General features: G+C 34.2%; 1 protein-coding gene across 1 annotated transcript; it reads right to left on the minus strand.

Annotated features, from left to right (window-relative positions):
- Positions 1 to 271: 271 nt before the first annotated feature.
- LOC114890940 (protein boule-like) lies at positions 272 to 11136 on the minus strand (the record flags this gene model as incomplete). Its single annotated transcript, XM_029214900.1, has 4 exons — positions 272 to 381; positions 5666 to 5794; positions 6572 to 6619; positions 11065 to 11136. Coding segments are annotated over 4 exons (359 nt in total), but the record flags the coding sequence as incomplete, so codon positions are not given.
- Between the last annotated feature and the right edge of the window lie 1787 nt (positions 11137 to 12923).

Genomic DNA, 12923 nt, shown 5'->3' on the forward strand with positions numbered 1-12923 from the left:
TAGCTGTACACTTAAAAATGGAAGATTTTAAGTCATATATATTTTACTACAGTAAATAAAAAGTTTTGACCATGTGTGGTTTATAAGTTGTTCAAAGCTAATTCATAGAAATTATAGCTAGTTTAGAATTGTATTTCCTTCACATGAAATAATTAACTAATTCTGTACTTCTGATTGCAAATGTGACATAAATATCCAAATTTGTTTCTTTTCAGAAGAGAAATTTGGAAAACTTGAAATATGACTGAGAATAACAGAAAAAAATCCAAACAAACTTCTTACTTTAATTGGTTCAGGCTGCATCACAGGTGCAGGCATAGCAATGGCACTTGGAGCATAAACCTGGTGATATGTTGCTTGAACTCCATGATCAGAATAAGGCTATAACAAAACAAAGAAAAAAAATATTGTTTTTCATTTATTAATTAAAAATATTTATTCAGCATTACGATTTACTAGGCATTTTGCTACACAATGGAGAAACACAGATGAGAAACACATTCTCTATCTTTAATTCACTTATAGACTTATCTGAGACAGACTAGTCAAAATTACCCTAAGTCCTATGACACATATCTAGGGATGCATGGGAAAGAAAAGAATTACTTGATGTAGCTTTAGAAAGTTGGGGAGGGGGTCAGGGGAAGTTTTCTAGTGGAGTTTATGCTTGAATTTGAAGAATTAGGGAGAGAAGGTGGGAACAGTATGTGAAAAGGCAGAGAGGCAACTAAGAGCACACCTCATTTGGGAGACCTGTGTAGGTTGTTTGGTACAGCTGGAAGGAAGATTATTCACCGAATGACAGCTGAAAGATGAGGCAGTAGAGTAACAGGAAGGGAACAGATCATGTAAAAGCAGATTTATGGCTTTTCCAGCAGATGGTGGCACTATTCAGTGAAATATGGAATATAAGAAAAGCAAGTTTGATGTTTATGTTATTGTGAGGGGGTTAAAGAGAAGAAGTTAGTTTTGTAACACATAAAAGTTGAGATATTGTAGGACTTCTAGTAGAGGTATACAGTCAATCAAAAGCTATTGTAGATGTGGCTCTAAAGCAGCACTAATAGAAATAATGTGAACTACATGTTAATTAAAATCAAGACAGTCAAAAGGTAAAAACTTCCAGTTATAGGTAAATAAGTACTAGGGCTGTAATGTACAACATGATAAATATAATTAACACTGCTGTACGTTATATAGGAAGGTTGTTGAGAGTAAATCCTAAGAGTTCTCATCACACACAAGTTTTTTCCTATTTCTTTAATTTTCTATCTATATGAGATGATGGATGTTCGCCAAACTTGTGATAATCATTTCATGATGTATGTAAATCAAATCATTATGCTGTACATCTTAAACTTACACAGTGCTGTATGTCAATTATATCTCAATAAAACTGAAAGAAAAATTTCCAGTAGCCATGTTAGAAAAGTAAAAAGAAACAAGTAAAATTAATTTCCAGTAATATATTTTATTTAAATAAATATATTAAAAATATATTAAAGTGTATTCAATATAAAATTAGTGATAAATTTTACATTCATTTTTCATACTATGTCATTAAAACTTGGTGTGTATTTTGCACTTACAACACATCTCAATTCAGACCAGCCGCACATTTCAAGTGCTCAATAGCCTCATGTGGTAATGGTTATTGTTGTACTGGAGAGTGCAGGTCTAAAATTCAGAAGTGAGGCTGGGGTTAGAGAGATGAGTATGGATGATAACATCAGAGTGAGTATGTAGGGTGAAACAATGTAGAATCGAATATGAAATCATGGGGAGCAAAAGATCAGCTTACAAAGGAAAATGAAAGGAGGTAAAAGGATTGCCAGAAGAGAGCAGTATCATGGAAACCAAAGGTAGGAAGAGTTTCAGGGAGTATGTCCAATGTCTCTGACAGGTCAAGAAAGACTGAAAAGAAAGGAAAGTATTTGGCAATTAGGGAATCACTGAGGAACTTTATCAAAGGCAGCTTCAGTGGAAAGGTAATGAAGTAGACTTTAGCAGGTGAGGGGAGAATGGGTAGTGAGGCAGTGGAAATACTAGATGTAGAGTAATTTTTCAAGCTTAGCTTTGAAAGGTAGAAGAGAATTAAGGCATTGGTGGGGGTGTGTCAAAGGATAGTAATTATCTCCTACCAGGTGCTAGGCACTATACAAAGAACTTTCTGTATACAACAACTCTAATCTTTGCATCAATCTTGCAAAATAGATTTTCCGGATGTCTTTATGTTATTAATGTGGATATTACAAAACCAACCCTGTGAAGAGTTAAGTGATTACTCAAAGAAACACACTAGTAAGTGGTGAAGCTATGAACCAATGGAGAGAAAATGTCTTAAAATACATGAGAAAAGAAGGATAATAGTGTAATGTGGTCCCTGAGGAAGAGGGAAGTTATAGTATCCAGAGCAAAGAGGCACAAATAACCTTGGATGAGAAAGGTTACTAAAAAAATATAAGAAGCTAAGGATGGGTTATGAGTCAGGTAAGTTTGTATGTTGGGGACTGGAAGCTGAGTTGGTTTCCACAAAGTAGTTTCTATTTACTTTGCAAAGTAGAAGGCACTATATTCTAAGAGTGAAGGGGGAAATAGCTACTGAAATAAGTGAGAAATAATGTTAATTCATTTTTATATTTTAGGGAATCTAACTATCAAACTCATAAGAACAAGCCCTGTGTTTTTTAATTTTAGGGAAAAAACACTTAAAATATAAACCACCCCACCCTATTTATTAAGTTATATATTAGACTTATATCTTCTACCAGAAACAATATTAAAATAAAAATATGCTTATATCATTTTGTATGGAAATATCATAAAATTAATGGTATAAGTTATAAGCTAATAGAAGCAATAGTTCCAGAAAAGTCTTATTAGAGTCCACTAAATAGTGAAATATAACCTGATAAGTTACCTGATGTCAGGAATTAAGAATATGGTTCAGTGCCAAAGTAGATTATGGCTAAAAACCTAATGTAAAAGCATTCTTACCTCACTGTTCCCCTCCTTGAAAACCAGAAAACAACAAAAAGAACAAAAGATAGATTTTAAAAATGCCATCATCAAGTAAACGAGGAAGTGTCCACGATCCTGAATCACAATGTAGAATGTCTGCCAAATGCTATGCAATTTGGACCAATACAAGGGAGAATTCTGAAGCCTGAGGAAGGTTATAATTTCCCTGAAGGTAAATGTTCTGAAAGGCCTATTCAAAGATTCTTTAGTCTCAAGTGTAGGGGTGTGTCAGGCCAAGGCAGAAGGAGGAAAGATCTTCACAGAGATCCAATTTTACTTAACAGCAGGGGAGGCAGAATTGAAGGAGAAATAAGGTTTTCACTATTTTGTGGTCTACTACCTTGCATTATAGCTGAGGAACATTGCTGGAGGTGAAGCAGGGTGCAAGTGGAAAGTGAAGTAACAATTATTACACCCCCATACAGAAAATCTACAAAAAAAGAGACTGCCAGGAGCCAAATGATCTCCAGAATGCTAAAAACTGAGGGAAGAGCATCTCAAGCAGGAGACATAAGCAGACTTGGTGGTAGGCTGTTTAAGACAACAGCATGCTTCTCCTACCCTGTATTTCAAAAAATAACTGGCATCATTTAAAGACATGTAAAGATATGAAGGAAAAGGAAGCAACCTAAGACTCTTCTCATCCTCTCCAACTCCATCAAGGGAAAAGCAAAAAGGGGAAAAAAAGAAAAAGATGAGAAATCACTCCAGAAAATAGTAGAAAAGTTCAGATAAATATAATTCTTTAGCTCTTAAAGAAATTATAATAACATGATCTCTATAAAGAGCTCCAAAAAGATTTTAAGCCAACAGACAACATTTACAGGCAATGATGTAAGCAAAGCATCAGAGTTTGGGATAAAAAAGATAAAAATAAAATAGAGATGAAATCTTCATTAGTCACAATAAAAAGTAGACTAAACACAATGAAAAATATAGTCATAATTGTCTTGAAAAAGCATATAAAACATTAAAAACTACTATGATAAATTACCTCAGAGATGACAGATATGAAAGACAAAAAAGAGATCTAACATATACATAAATGGTATTCCTGAAGAAGAAGAAACACACTGGAATAAAAAATTTTTTTTTCAAAGTTCTAACAGGAAAAAAGAAACTGAAATAAAAAACTAGCCTGAGAGTCAAAGGAGCAAATTGTGTCCCAGGAAAAATATTATAAAGACTGATAAATTCCAAGACATATCCTGGTGAAGTGATTTCAAGTTAAGACAGACTTTTCAGGCACACAGGAAGAAAAAGCAAATTACGTATAAGGGGTAAAGTCAGGCTGGTTTCAAACTTCTTTACAGCTATACTGAACATCAGAAAACAGTAGACTAGAAGTTCTAAGAGAAAAAAGTGTTGTTATGGGTTGAATTGTGTTCTCTTAAAACTTACGTGTTGAAGTCCTAACCCCCAGTATGTCAGAGTATGACCTTCTTTGGAGAAAGGGTCTTTACAGAAGTGAGCAAATTAAAGTATGGTCATTAGGGTGGAAACTAATACAGTATGACTGGTATCCTTATAAAAATGGGAAACTTGGACCTAGAAACAGGAAAGATAATGTGAAGACACAGGGAGACAGTGGTCATCTACAAGCCAAGAAGAAAGGCCTGGAATAGATCCTTCCCTCACAGTCCTCAGATGGAACCAATTCTTCCAACACCTTGATTTTGGACTTCTAGGCTCCAGAACTGTGAGAAAATACATTTCTATTTTTTAAGCCATCCAGTTCATGTACTTTGTTCCAGCAGCCTTAGCAAACTTATACAAGTATGATGCAGCTATTTTATAGCTAGTCTTAACTTCTTTCAGACTTATAGACAACAAACATGTTGAACAAACAAGGATGTACAAACTCAGAGAGTATATAGCACATATAAGCCTTCTTTAACAAAGACTGCTTGCAGATTCAGTCAACCGAGTGATAAATGGAGGGTGAGATGAAGAATGGAGAAATTATAGTAAAAGTATTGATAGTAAACATTAAGATCCAAAATTGTGGAAATTATTGTTCCAGAAAAATTATGTTATAAACCTTAGCAATAATAATAATTACAAAAATACACTCAAATTGGGATGTGGGTATTAATAGATACCCAGTAGGTACCCAATCTTTCACAACATATTTAAAACATACGATGTACAATTTCTGGCATATAGATGATGAGGTTATTAGTAATGGTTTGCAAATATAATTTAAACACATGGAAAATAATATTTACAGTTTACAGTTATAAAATAAATTTGATTTACATTTTTGAAGGAAGAATTTTTTAAAGATTATTTTCTTCTTTGACTTCATTTTTATACACTTTTAATTGACAGACTGTTAGTAACAATACAGATTGACAGGCAAACCAGAAGGAGAAGCATTTATCTTACTCTTTCAAGGGGACTGAGTCAGGGAATAGCCTAGTAGAGTGAACAGATTTGAGAAATGGTTCAGAATTAGTTAGTGAAGAAGTCTAAGATGAAGCGTTCTTAGATATAAAAAAGGGGAAGAGATGTGAATAAATCAAAGAAAACATAAGATATTCAACCTCAATGAGGGTCTTGAATAAATATCTTTAGAAAAGAAAAATAAATAAGTGTTAAGAGGAAGTGGTTATAGATAACTTACTTTGAGACTAACACATACCTCTTGAACTGAAGCTTCCATCAGAGACAGCGGAGGAGGAACATATCCACCATCCTGTGCAATTTCCACTAGTTGATAAATAACCTCAGAAGGTTGCAGGTGTAAGAATGGAGCAGAAGAGGCAGGAGACTAAAACACAAAACCATACTTCTAATTAAAATCAGATTGGTTATTTCAATTAAAACAAATGACTTACCCAACACACGAGAGAAATATTGGTTTCACATTTTCCTAAAGTTGTTTTTCAGGGACAGCACAGAAGTATCTTAGCAACAAACTAGGAACTCTGGGTTGTTATAAATTCCAATTGTGTAGATGTTATTAATAACTTTATCACTTATAAGTACTAAAATTTCTTAGCACTTTAGAATCTTATATATAAATTAAGATAATCATTAAGATCACAATTAAAGGTTGTAATAATATAACCTATAGTATTTAAATTGTCATAAACGTCTATTCTCGGCTTTCTGACTTTCCATCATTAAACAATCTTTTTGATGGTACACTATTTGTTATCAAAAGTTGGGAGATGGAATACTTATTTAGGAGCATAAATAAAACAAGCAAAATCTGAAGTAAAGCTAGAAAAATGCTAAATTTTCTAATACTAATAGTAAAAAGAAGTAAATTTTCATTTCAGTTTACATAGCGCTCACTTATTCATAAAATGCTTTCACTTACATGATCTCATTTGACCATCACAAAAATCATGTGAGAAAACTTTCAACAGTATAGTATCATTACTTCCACTTTGCAAATGAGGAAGCTGAGAAATAAAGTGAGTAAATGAATTGCCAAATGTATCACAGTTAATAAATACAAGAGGAAGGTCTCAAATCTAGTTCTCCTGACTTAAATATTCAGGCAGTCTTCACAAAAACAAGGAAAAAATTTAATATTTACCTGAGGAACACCCCACTGCCACTGACCTGGTAGACACTGTGCAGGGGCCTAAAATGAAAAAAAAAACACCCACCCAGATTATAAACAAGGGTTAAAACTGAATATCAACATGCGATAGTATGAAGCTGGACCCCTACACCTCAAACCATATACAAAAATTAACTCAAAATGGAACAAAGATCTAAATGTAAGAGCTAAAACTATAAAACTCTTATAAGAAAACATAGGTGCAAATCTTTGTGACTTTGAACCAGGTAATTAGAAAAATTATGACCTCAAAAGCACAAGCAACAAAAGAAAAAAAGGATAAACTGGATTTCATCAACCTGAAAAACTTTTGTGCTTCAGAAGACACCATCAAGGAGGTGAAAATAAACCCACAATATTGGAGAAAATATTTACAAATTATAAGAAACTTATAAGATTGTAAGAATCTGATAAGAAACTTGTATCTACAATATACAAAGAACCCTTATAACTCAATAGTAAAAAGTGAGTAACCCAATATAAAAACTGGTAAAGGATATGAATAGACATTTTCTCAAAGAAGATATACAAAAATGGCCAATAAGCATATAAAAGATATTCAACATCATTAGCCTTGGGCTGTGGAAATCAAAACTACACTGTGATATCACTTCACATACACAAGGAGGGCTATAATCAAAAAGGTAGATAATAAGTGTTGGCAAGGATGTGGAGAAATTAGAACCCTCATAAACTGCTGGTGGGAGTGTAAAATGGTGCAGCCTTTGGAAAGTATGACACTTCCTTAAAAGGTTAAACACAGAGATACCATATGACTCAGCAATTCTACTCCTAGGTATAAGATCTTAGAGAAATGAAAACGTATGTCCACACAAAAATCTGTACATGAATGTTCATAGCAGCATTATTTGTAAAAGCTGAAAAGTGGAAACAACCCAAATGTCCATCAATGTAAGACGGATACACAAAATGCGGTATATATCCAAATAATGTCCAGAACAGGCAAATCTATAAAGACAGAAAGTATATTACTGGTTGCCTAGGACTGGGAGGAGGCATAAGGGGAATGCCTACAAATGGGTAAGCTTTTTTTTTTGGTGGTATGGTTGCATAGCTTTGTGAATTTAGTAAAAACCACTCTGTTGTACACTTTGAAAAGATAAATTGTATGGTATGTGAATTATATCTAAATAAAGCTGTTATTTAAAAAAAAAGAGGGTCAAATTACTTAAGGTACTTATTGTAAGATGATAATATAGAACATAGACTTATTATTTCTTAAATTAGTTGTATTATTCCTTAATAATAAATGTTTTACTTTTAACTTATTCTCCACATTTAAAAAGGCTTTTTTTAATTATTAAAGTAAAAAAACAGAAAAAAAGAAGATCCCATGAATCTACCATCTAAACTGTTAATTTCATGCTGACCACATCAATTTCTAATGGATTACATCACTGTGTTATAATGATGACCAAGATAACGTGAGGTCTATGTTCTGTATACCATATTAAAAAAGGCAGGATAATGTATAATCTCTTAAGATAATATTTTAATAAAAAATCTGAAATAAAATGACATATATGTAGATTTGTTAGATAAATAAAATCACTATCTACTTATGAAGTAAGAAATACAAAGGAGATAAATACTGATTGAACCAGGCATTATCTGATTTGACTAACAAAAATTTCTGTTTTGCTTGCTAAAGGATGCTGCTTATTTATTATTTTTTTGTAAATTTTAAAAATTTTTATTGGGGTATAGTTGTTTTACAATATTGTGTTAGTTTCTCCTGTACAGTGAAGTGAAGCAGAGTTCCCTGTGCTATACAGCAGGTTCTCACTATTTATCTATTTTATATTGACTAACAAAAATTGATAAAACTATCAATCTCAGAATTTGTAAAAAGAAAGAGCAAGGGAAGATATTATCAGAGTGGCAATTTTTAGGGCAGAATGATGATGAATAAATATATAACTGTAAAGAAATATGTGAAGTGAAATTATTTCTTACATTGCAAAATACTATGTTACAAATTGGTACAAAAATCTTTCCCGAGTATATCTAGGTAATATACTTCCAATTTTATAATTTGTGTCAAGTGGAAAACCAGAGCCAAAGTATAAAATTAAATTGTATCAGAGTTCTATTCAGAATACGTCTATGTCATGTATGTATATATGTAATCAATTAATGAAGGAGGAGCTGGTCTCCACAAGGTGCAAGCAGAAAGAAAGCAACTTTAGTCTTTCTCATCCCTGGCACTTTAAAAGCATTGTGTTGAAGCTAGTGGTTACCAGTGGTGAGAGGGACAGGGGGAGGGGCAAAATAAAGGTAGGGGGTTAAAAGGTACAAACTACTATGTATAAAATAAATAAGCTATAAGGATATATTGTACAGTACAGGGAATATAGCCAATATTTTATAATAACTATAAATGGAGTATAATCTATAAAAAATTTGACTCACTATGTTGTACACCTGAAGCTAATATAATCTTGTAAATCAACTATATTTCAACAAAAATAAACTTTTCAAAGGGTAAAACAAACAAACAAACAAATAAAAACCACTGTGTTGAGCTGTTTTTCCTTGCCCCTGGATAAAAATTAGGATAGATCACTGTTTGGCGTGTGGCAGATTGCAAATGCTGACACTCTGGTTAGGTACTTTGTTCCTTTGGTGATCTCCCTGCTGAGAACTTCTGACTGCAATTCTAGACCTTGATTCTAGGACTCTACTTCACACAGATATTTTTCTCTCCTGGGGTCACCTTAAAGTCTTTTGGAAAGAGTCTCTTCTGTGAGGTTCATATCTTGCTCTTGGGAAACATAAACCTTTGCTGCTGTGAGACGTGCAGCACATTCCTACCGTAGCCTTCTCTTCTGGCTCTGCCTCCATAGACCACTCCAGCTTCTTCTTCAGGCTTTTTTTTTAAGGAGAGGTCACGCCCAAGTGATACTGTCTCACAAATTTCAGGGGACAAATATTAAACTCTCTTAGTCATTCTCTGAAGTCACCTTCACTTGGTTGAGGAGAATGGGAAATGCCATAGCACTCTAACAACTCTCTTGTTAAAAAGCCCTCATTACCAATCTCCCTTTTTAACCTCATGCTTTCACATGCTCCAGGTGGGCAATAAGCTAAGGGTCCCAAAACTGGTTTCACAACTTTTGGCTTGTCATGTTAAATGGCCTGGTACTTAATGTTGTCTTTGAGGCCTCTCAAAAGTTTGAATTAGGAATAGTCACACAACATATATACTTTATTTATTTTTAATTTTGGCTGTGTTGGGCCTTTGTTGCTGCACCCGGGTTTTCTCTCGTTGCGGCAAGCGTGGGCTACTCTTCATTGCAGTGCACGGGCTTCTCATTGCGGTGACTTTTCTGGTTGCGGAGCACAGGCTCTAGGTGTGCAGGCTTCAGTAGTTGCAGCACGCAGGCTCAGTAGTTGTGGTGTGTGGGCTCTGGAGCACAGGCTCAGTAGTTGTGGCACTTGGGCTTAGTTGCTATGCGGCATGTGGGATCTTTCCAGACCAGGGATCGAACCCGTATCCCCTGAATTGGCAGGCAGATTCTCAACCACTGCACCACCAGGGAAGTCCCTACATATATACTTTAAATAAATGCCATTAAGTTACTTTCATTTTTACTAAGTGAATGAAACACTTTAGATAATTTTATATTTAGCATAGTAACAGAATTGAAAAATAAGTGACCTCCCCAAAACCTAGTCTAACACTAAAAATAATTCCAGTAACCGTAACATTTCATGTGGGTCTATTTTAAAAGTCTAAAATGAAAAAAACCCCCCCCCAGAAATAAAGTCTCTTCCACTAGTTCAAAGGTATAAAGGAATGCGATATTATTTGTGAATGCTACAGACAAGAAGTTGGCAAACGTTTTCTGTAAAGGGCCAGAGGGTAAATATTTTAAGCTTTGCAGGCCGTATATCTCTGTTGCAACTACTTAACTCTGCCACTGCAGCACAAAAGCAGCCACAGACAATATGTAAACAAATATGGCTGTGTTCCAATTACACTTTATCTACAAAACACCAAAATGGTCTGGCATTAGAGTTCACTTACCCTCAGTCTCCCACAAGAATTAATGAAAAGAGTGTTGGTTAACTAAAAGGGACTGTCATAATATAAACCATAATATATTATTTATTCTAATATATACTTATTAAACTGACATAATGGTCACAGTAGCATTAAACAAATATCAGCTTGTGGTCCAACATCTTTATCTAACTTTGGGAATTATTTCTATGCTAACCAGGGGAGCAAAACTGACCTCATTACATTTGATAAAAGGAAGTAAACAGTCCATCTTCTTGTATGACATTGTTTAGATCCCTCATCAAAAAAGAATGCCACTGTTATCAAGGCTTAACTACCTCTTTTTAATGACGAGAGTATTTGCATGAGAAAGATTAAAATGAAACTTACTCAAAAAAGGACAAAGTATCAAAGATCTTCATTGTAATTTAATGTTTACCTGGTAGTGATTTGCAGGTTGCTGATAAACGGGCTGAGCTGCCATCACAGTGGAACTAGATATAGAACGTGACTATAAGAGGAAAGAAAAAGAAAAATTATTTTAGGCAAGATTCTTTAAAATAGTTTATAATGAAATTTATCTCACATTGTTACCTAAACCCAGTCAACTTACGGTTTATGATTGGAAATGTCATTTTTCCACCTCTTATTGATATTATTACAACTCCACTTTAAGTCTATTGAAATTATCACAGTATTTCTACTTCCATGTGGTTTCATTTCCATAGTAATGCTAAAACAACCACCAGAAAAGTTGCTTTTAGTCCAAATATTATGAAAATACAGTTGTAAGAGAATGTTTAGAGGAAAAATGGCAGCTGGACTTAAGGTGACACTGCCTATTTCCATTGTGGAGACCAGCAGTAGATAATGTTTACATAGCATTTAGAACTGAATGAATAATCATATCTGATTTTGCCACTAATTTCCCGTTATTTATGAATAATCAACATCCTATTCCTTTGTTATACATTTAATTAAAGCAAATACATTATTTATTGAAGAATTTGTTAAATTCTATTTTATCATTTTGATATTTAAATGAGATAGTCATCCAATAAATTTACAGGTGATTTATTACGTCTTAAAAAAGTACATGTAACACTTGATTATTCAAATGGAGTAAACCCCAAAATAGGCTATTTATTTATTTATTATTATTTTAAAAATTTATTTTTGGCTGCGTTGGGTCTTCGTTGTTGCACGTGGGCTTTCTCTAGTTGCGGCCAGCAGGGGCCACTCTTCGCTGCGGTGAGCGGGCTTCTCATTACAGTGGCTTCTCTTTGTTGTGGAGCATGGGCTCTAGGCACGTGGGCCTCAGTAGGTGTGGCACGTGGGGTCAGTAGTTGTGGCGCACGGGCTTAGATACTCTGCGGCATGTGGTATCTTCCCAGACCAGGGCTTGAACCCCTGTCCCCTGCATCGGCAGGCGGATTCTTAACCACTGTGCCACCAGGGAAGTCCCAAAATAGGTTATTTAAAATCAGATCATTAGAAAAACAGGCAAATTGTATTACAAAATAGGTAAAATAGGCTTTAATGATAGCAATTAAAATTCAGTTTCTAACATGGGATCTAATTTGCATTGTTTTGTTTTAATGTTCACCCCTCCCCCCCAAAACTGAAGAAAAGTATCATAGTTTTGCATAATTTTCAGACTATCATGTGCTAAAAAAATTGTACCACAGATTAACATTAGAAAATAATAATGTAATTTATATTAATAGATTAAAGGAGGAAAAAATGATAATCTAAGCAGATACAGAAATTGCATTGTTAAAATTCAATACCCTTTCATGATAAAAACTCTTAGTAAACAGAATAAAAAGTAACTTCCTTAATTGACTTCGGGCAATAATTCTCAACCAGGTGCGACTCTGCCCACCCCCCACCCCCGCCAGGAAACATTTGGTAATATTTTGGTTTTCATAAATGTAGGGAGGCTAGGATACTGCTAAAAACCCTGCAATGTACAGCACAGTCTCCCACAAAAAAGAATCAGTTATCTGGCCCAAAATGTCAATAGTGCTGAGGTGGAAAAACCTTGGTTAAGGTTAAGAGTATCTTAACATATATATGTAGGTTTTGGAAGATACTCATATAAAGCTTAACAGTGAGTTACTGAGCTTATTTCTTTTTTTAAGAAGAAGTGTCATATAAATACTGTAGCAGAGACATTGCCAGTCAATAACTTGATGAGAAAAAATGAGAAACAGAAGAGCAGAAAGAAACAGAAGTATTCTGAGTCCTAAATGATTGCCTATATGAGAGTTTGGGAGGGTTACTGATAAAATATCA

This window comes from Monodon monoceros, unplaced genomic scaffold (genome assembly GCF_005190385.1).
Source record: "Monodon monoceros isolate NGI ecotype Baffin Bay Population unplaced genomic scaffold, NGI_Narwhal_1 Contig6770_ctg1, whole genome shotgun sequence".
In the NCBI taxonomy this organism is placed as follows: Eukaryota; Metazoa; Chordata; class Mammalia; order Artiodactyla; family Monodontidae; genus Monodon; species Monodon monoceros.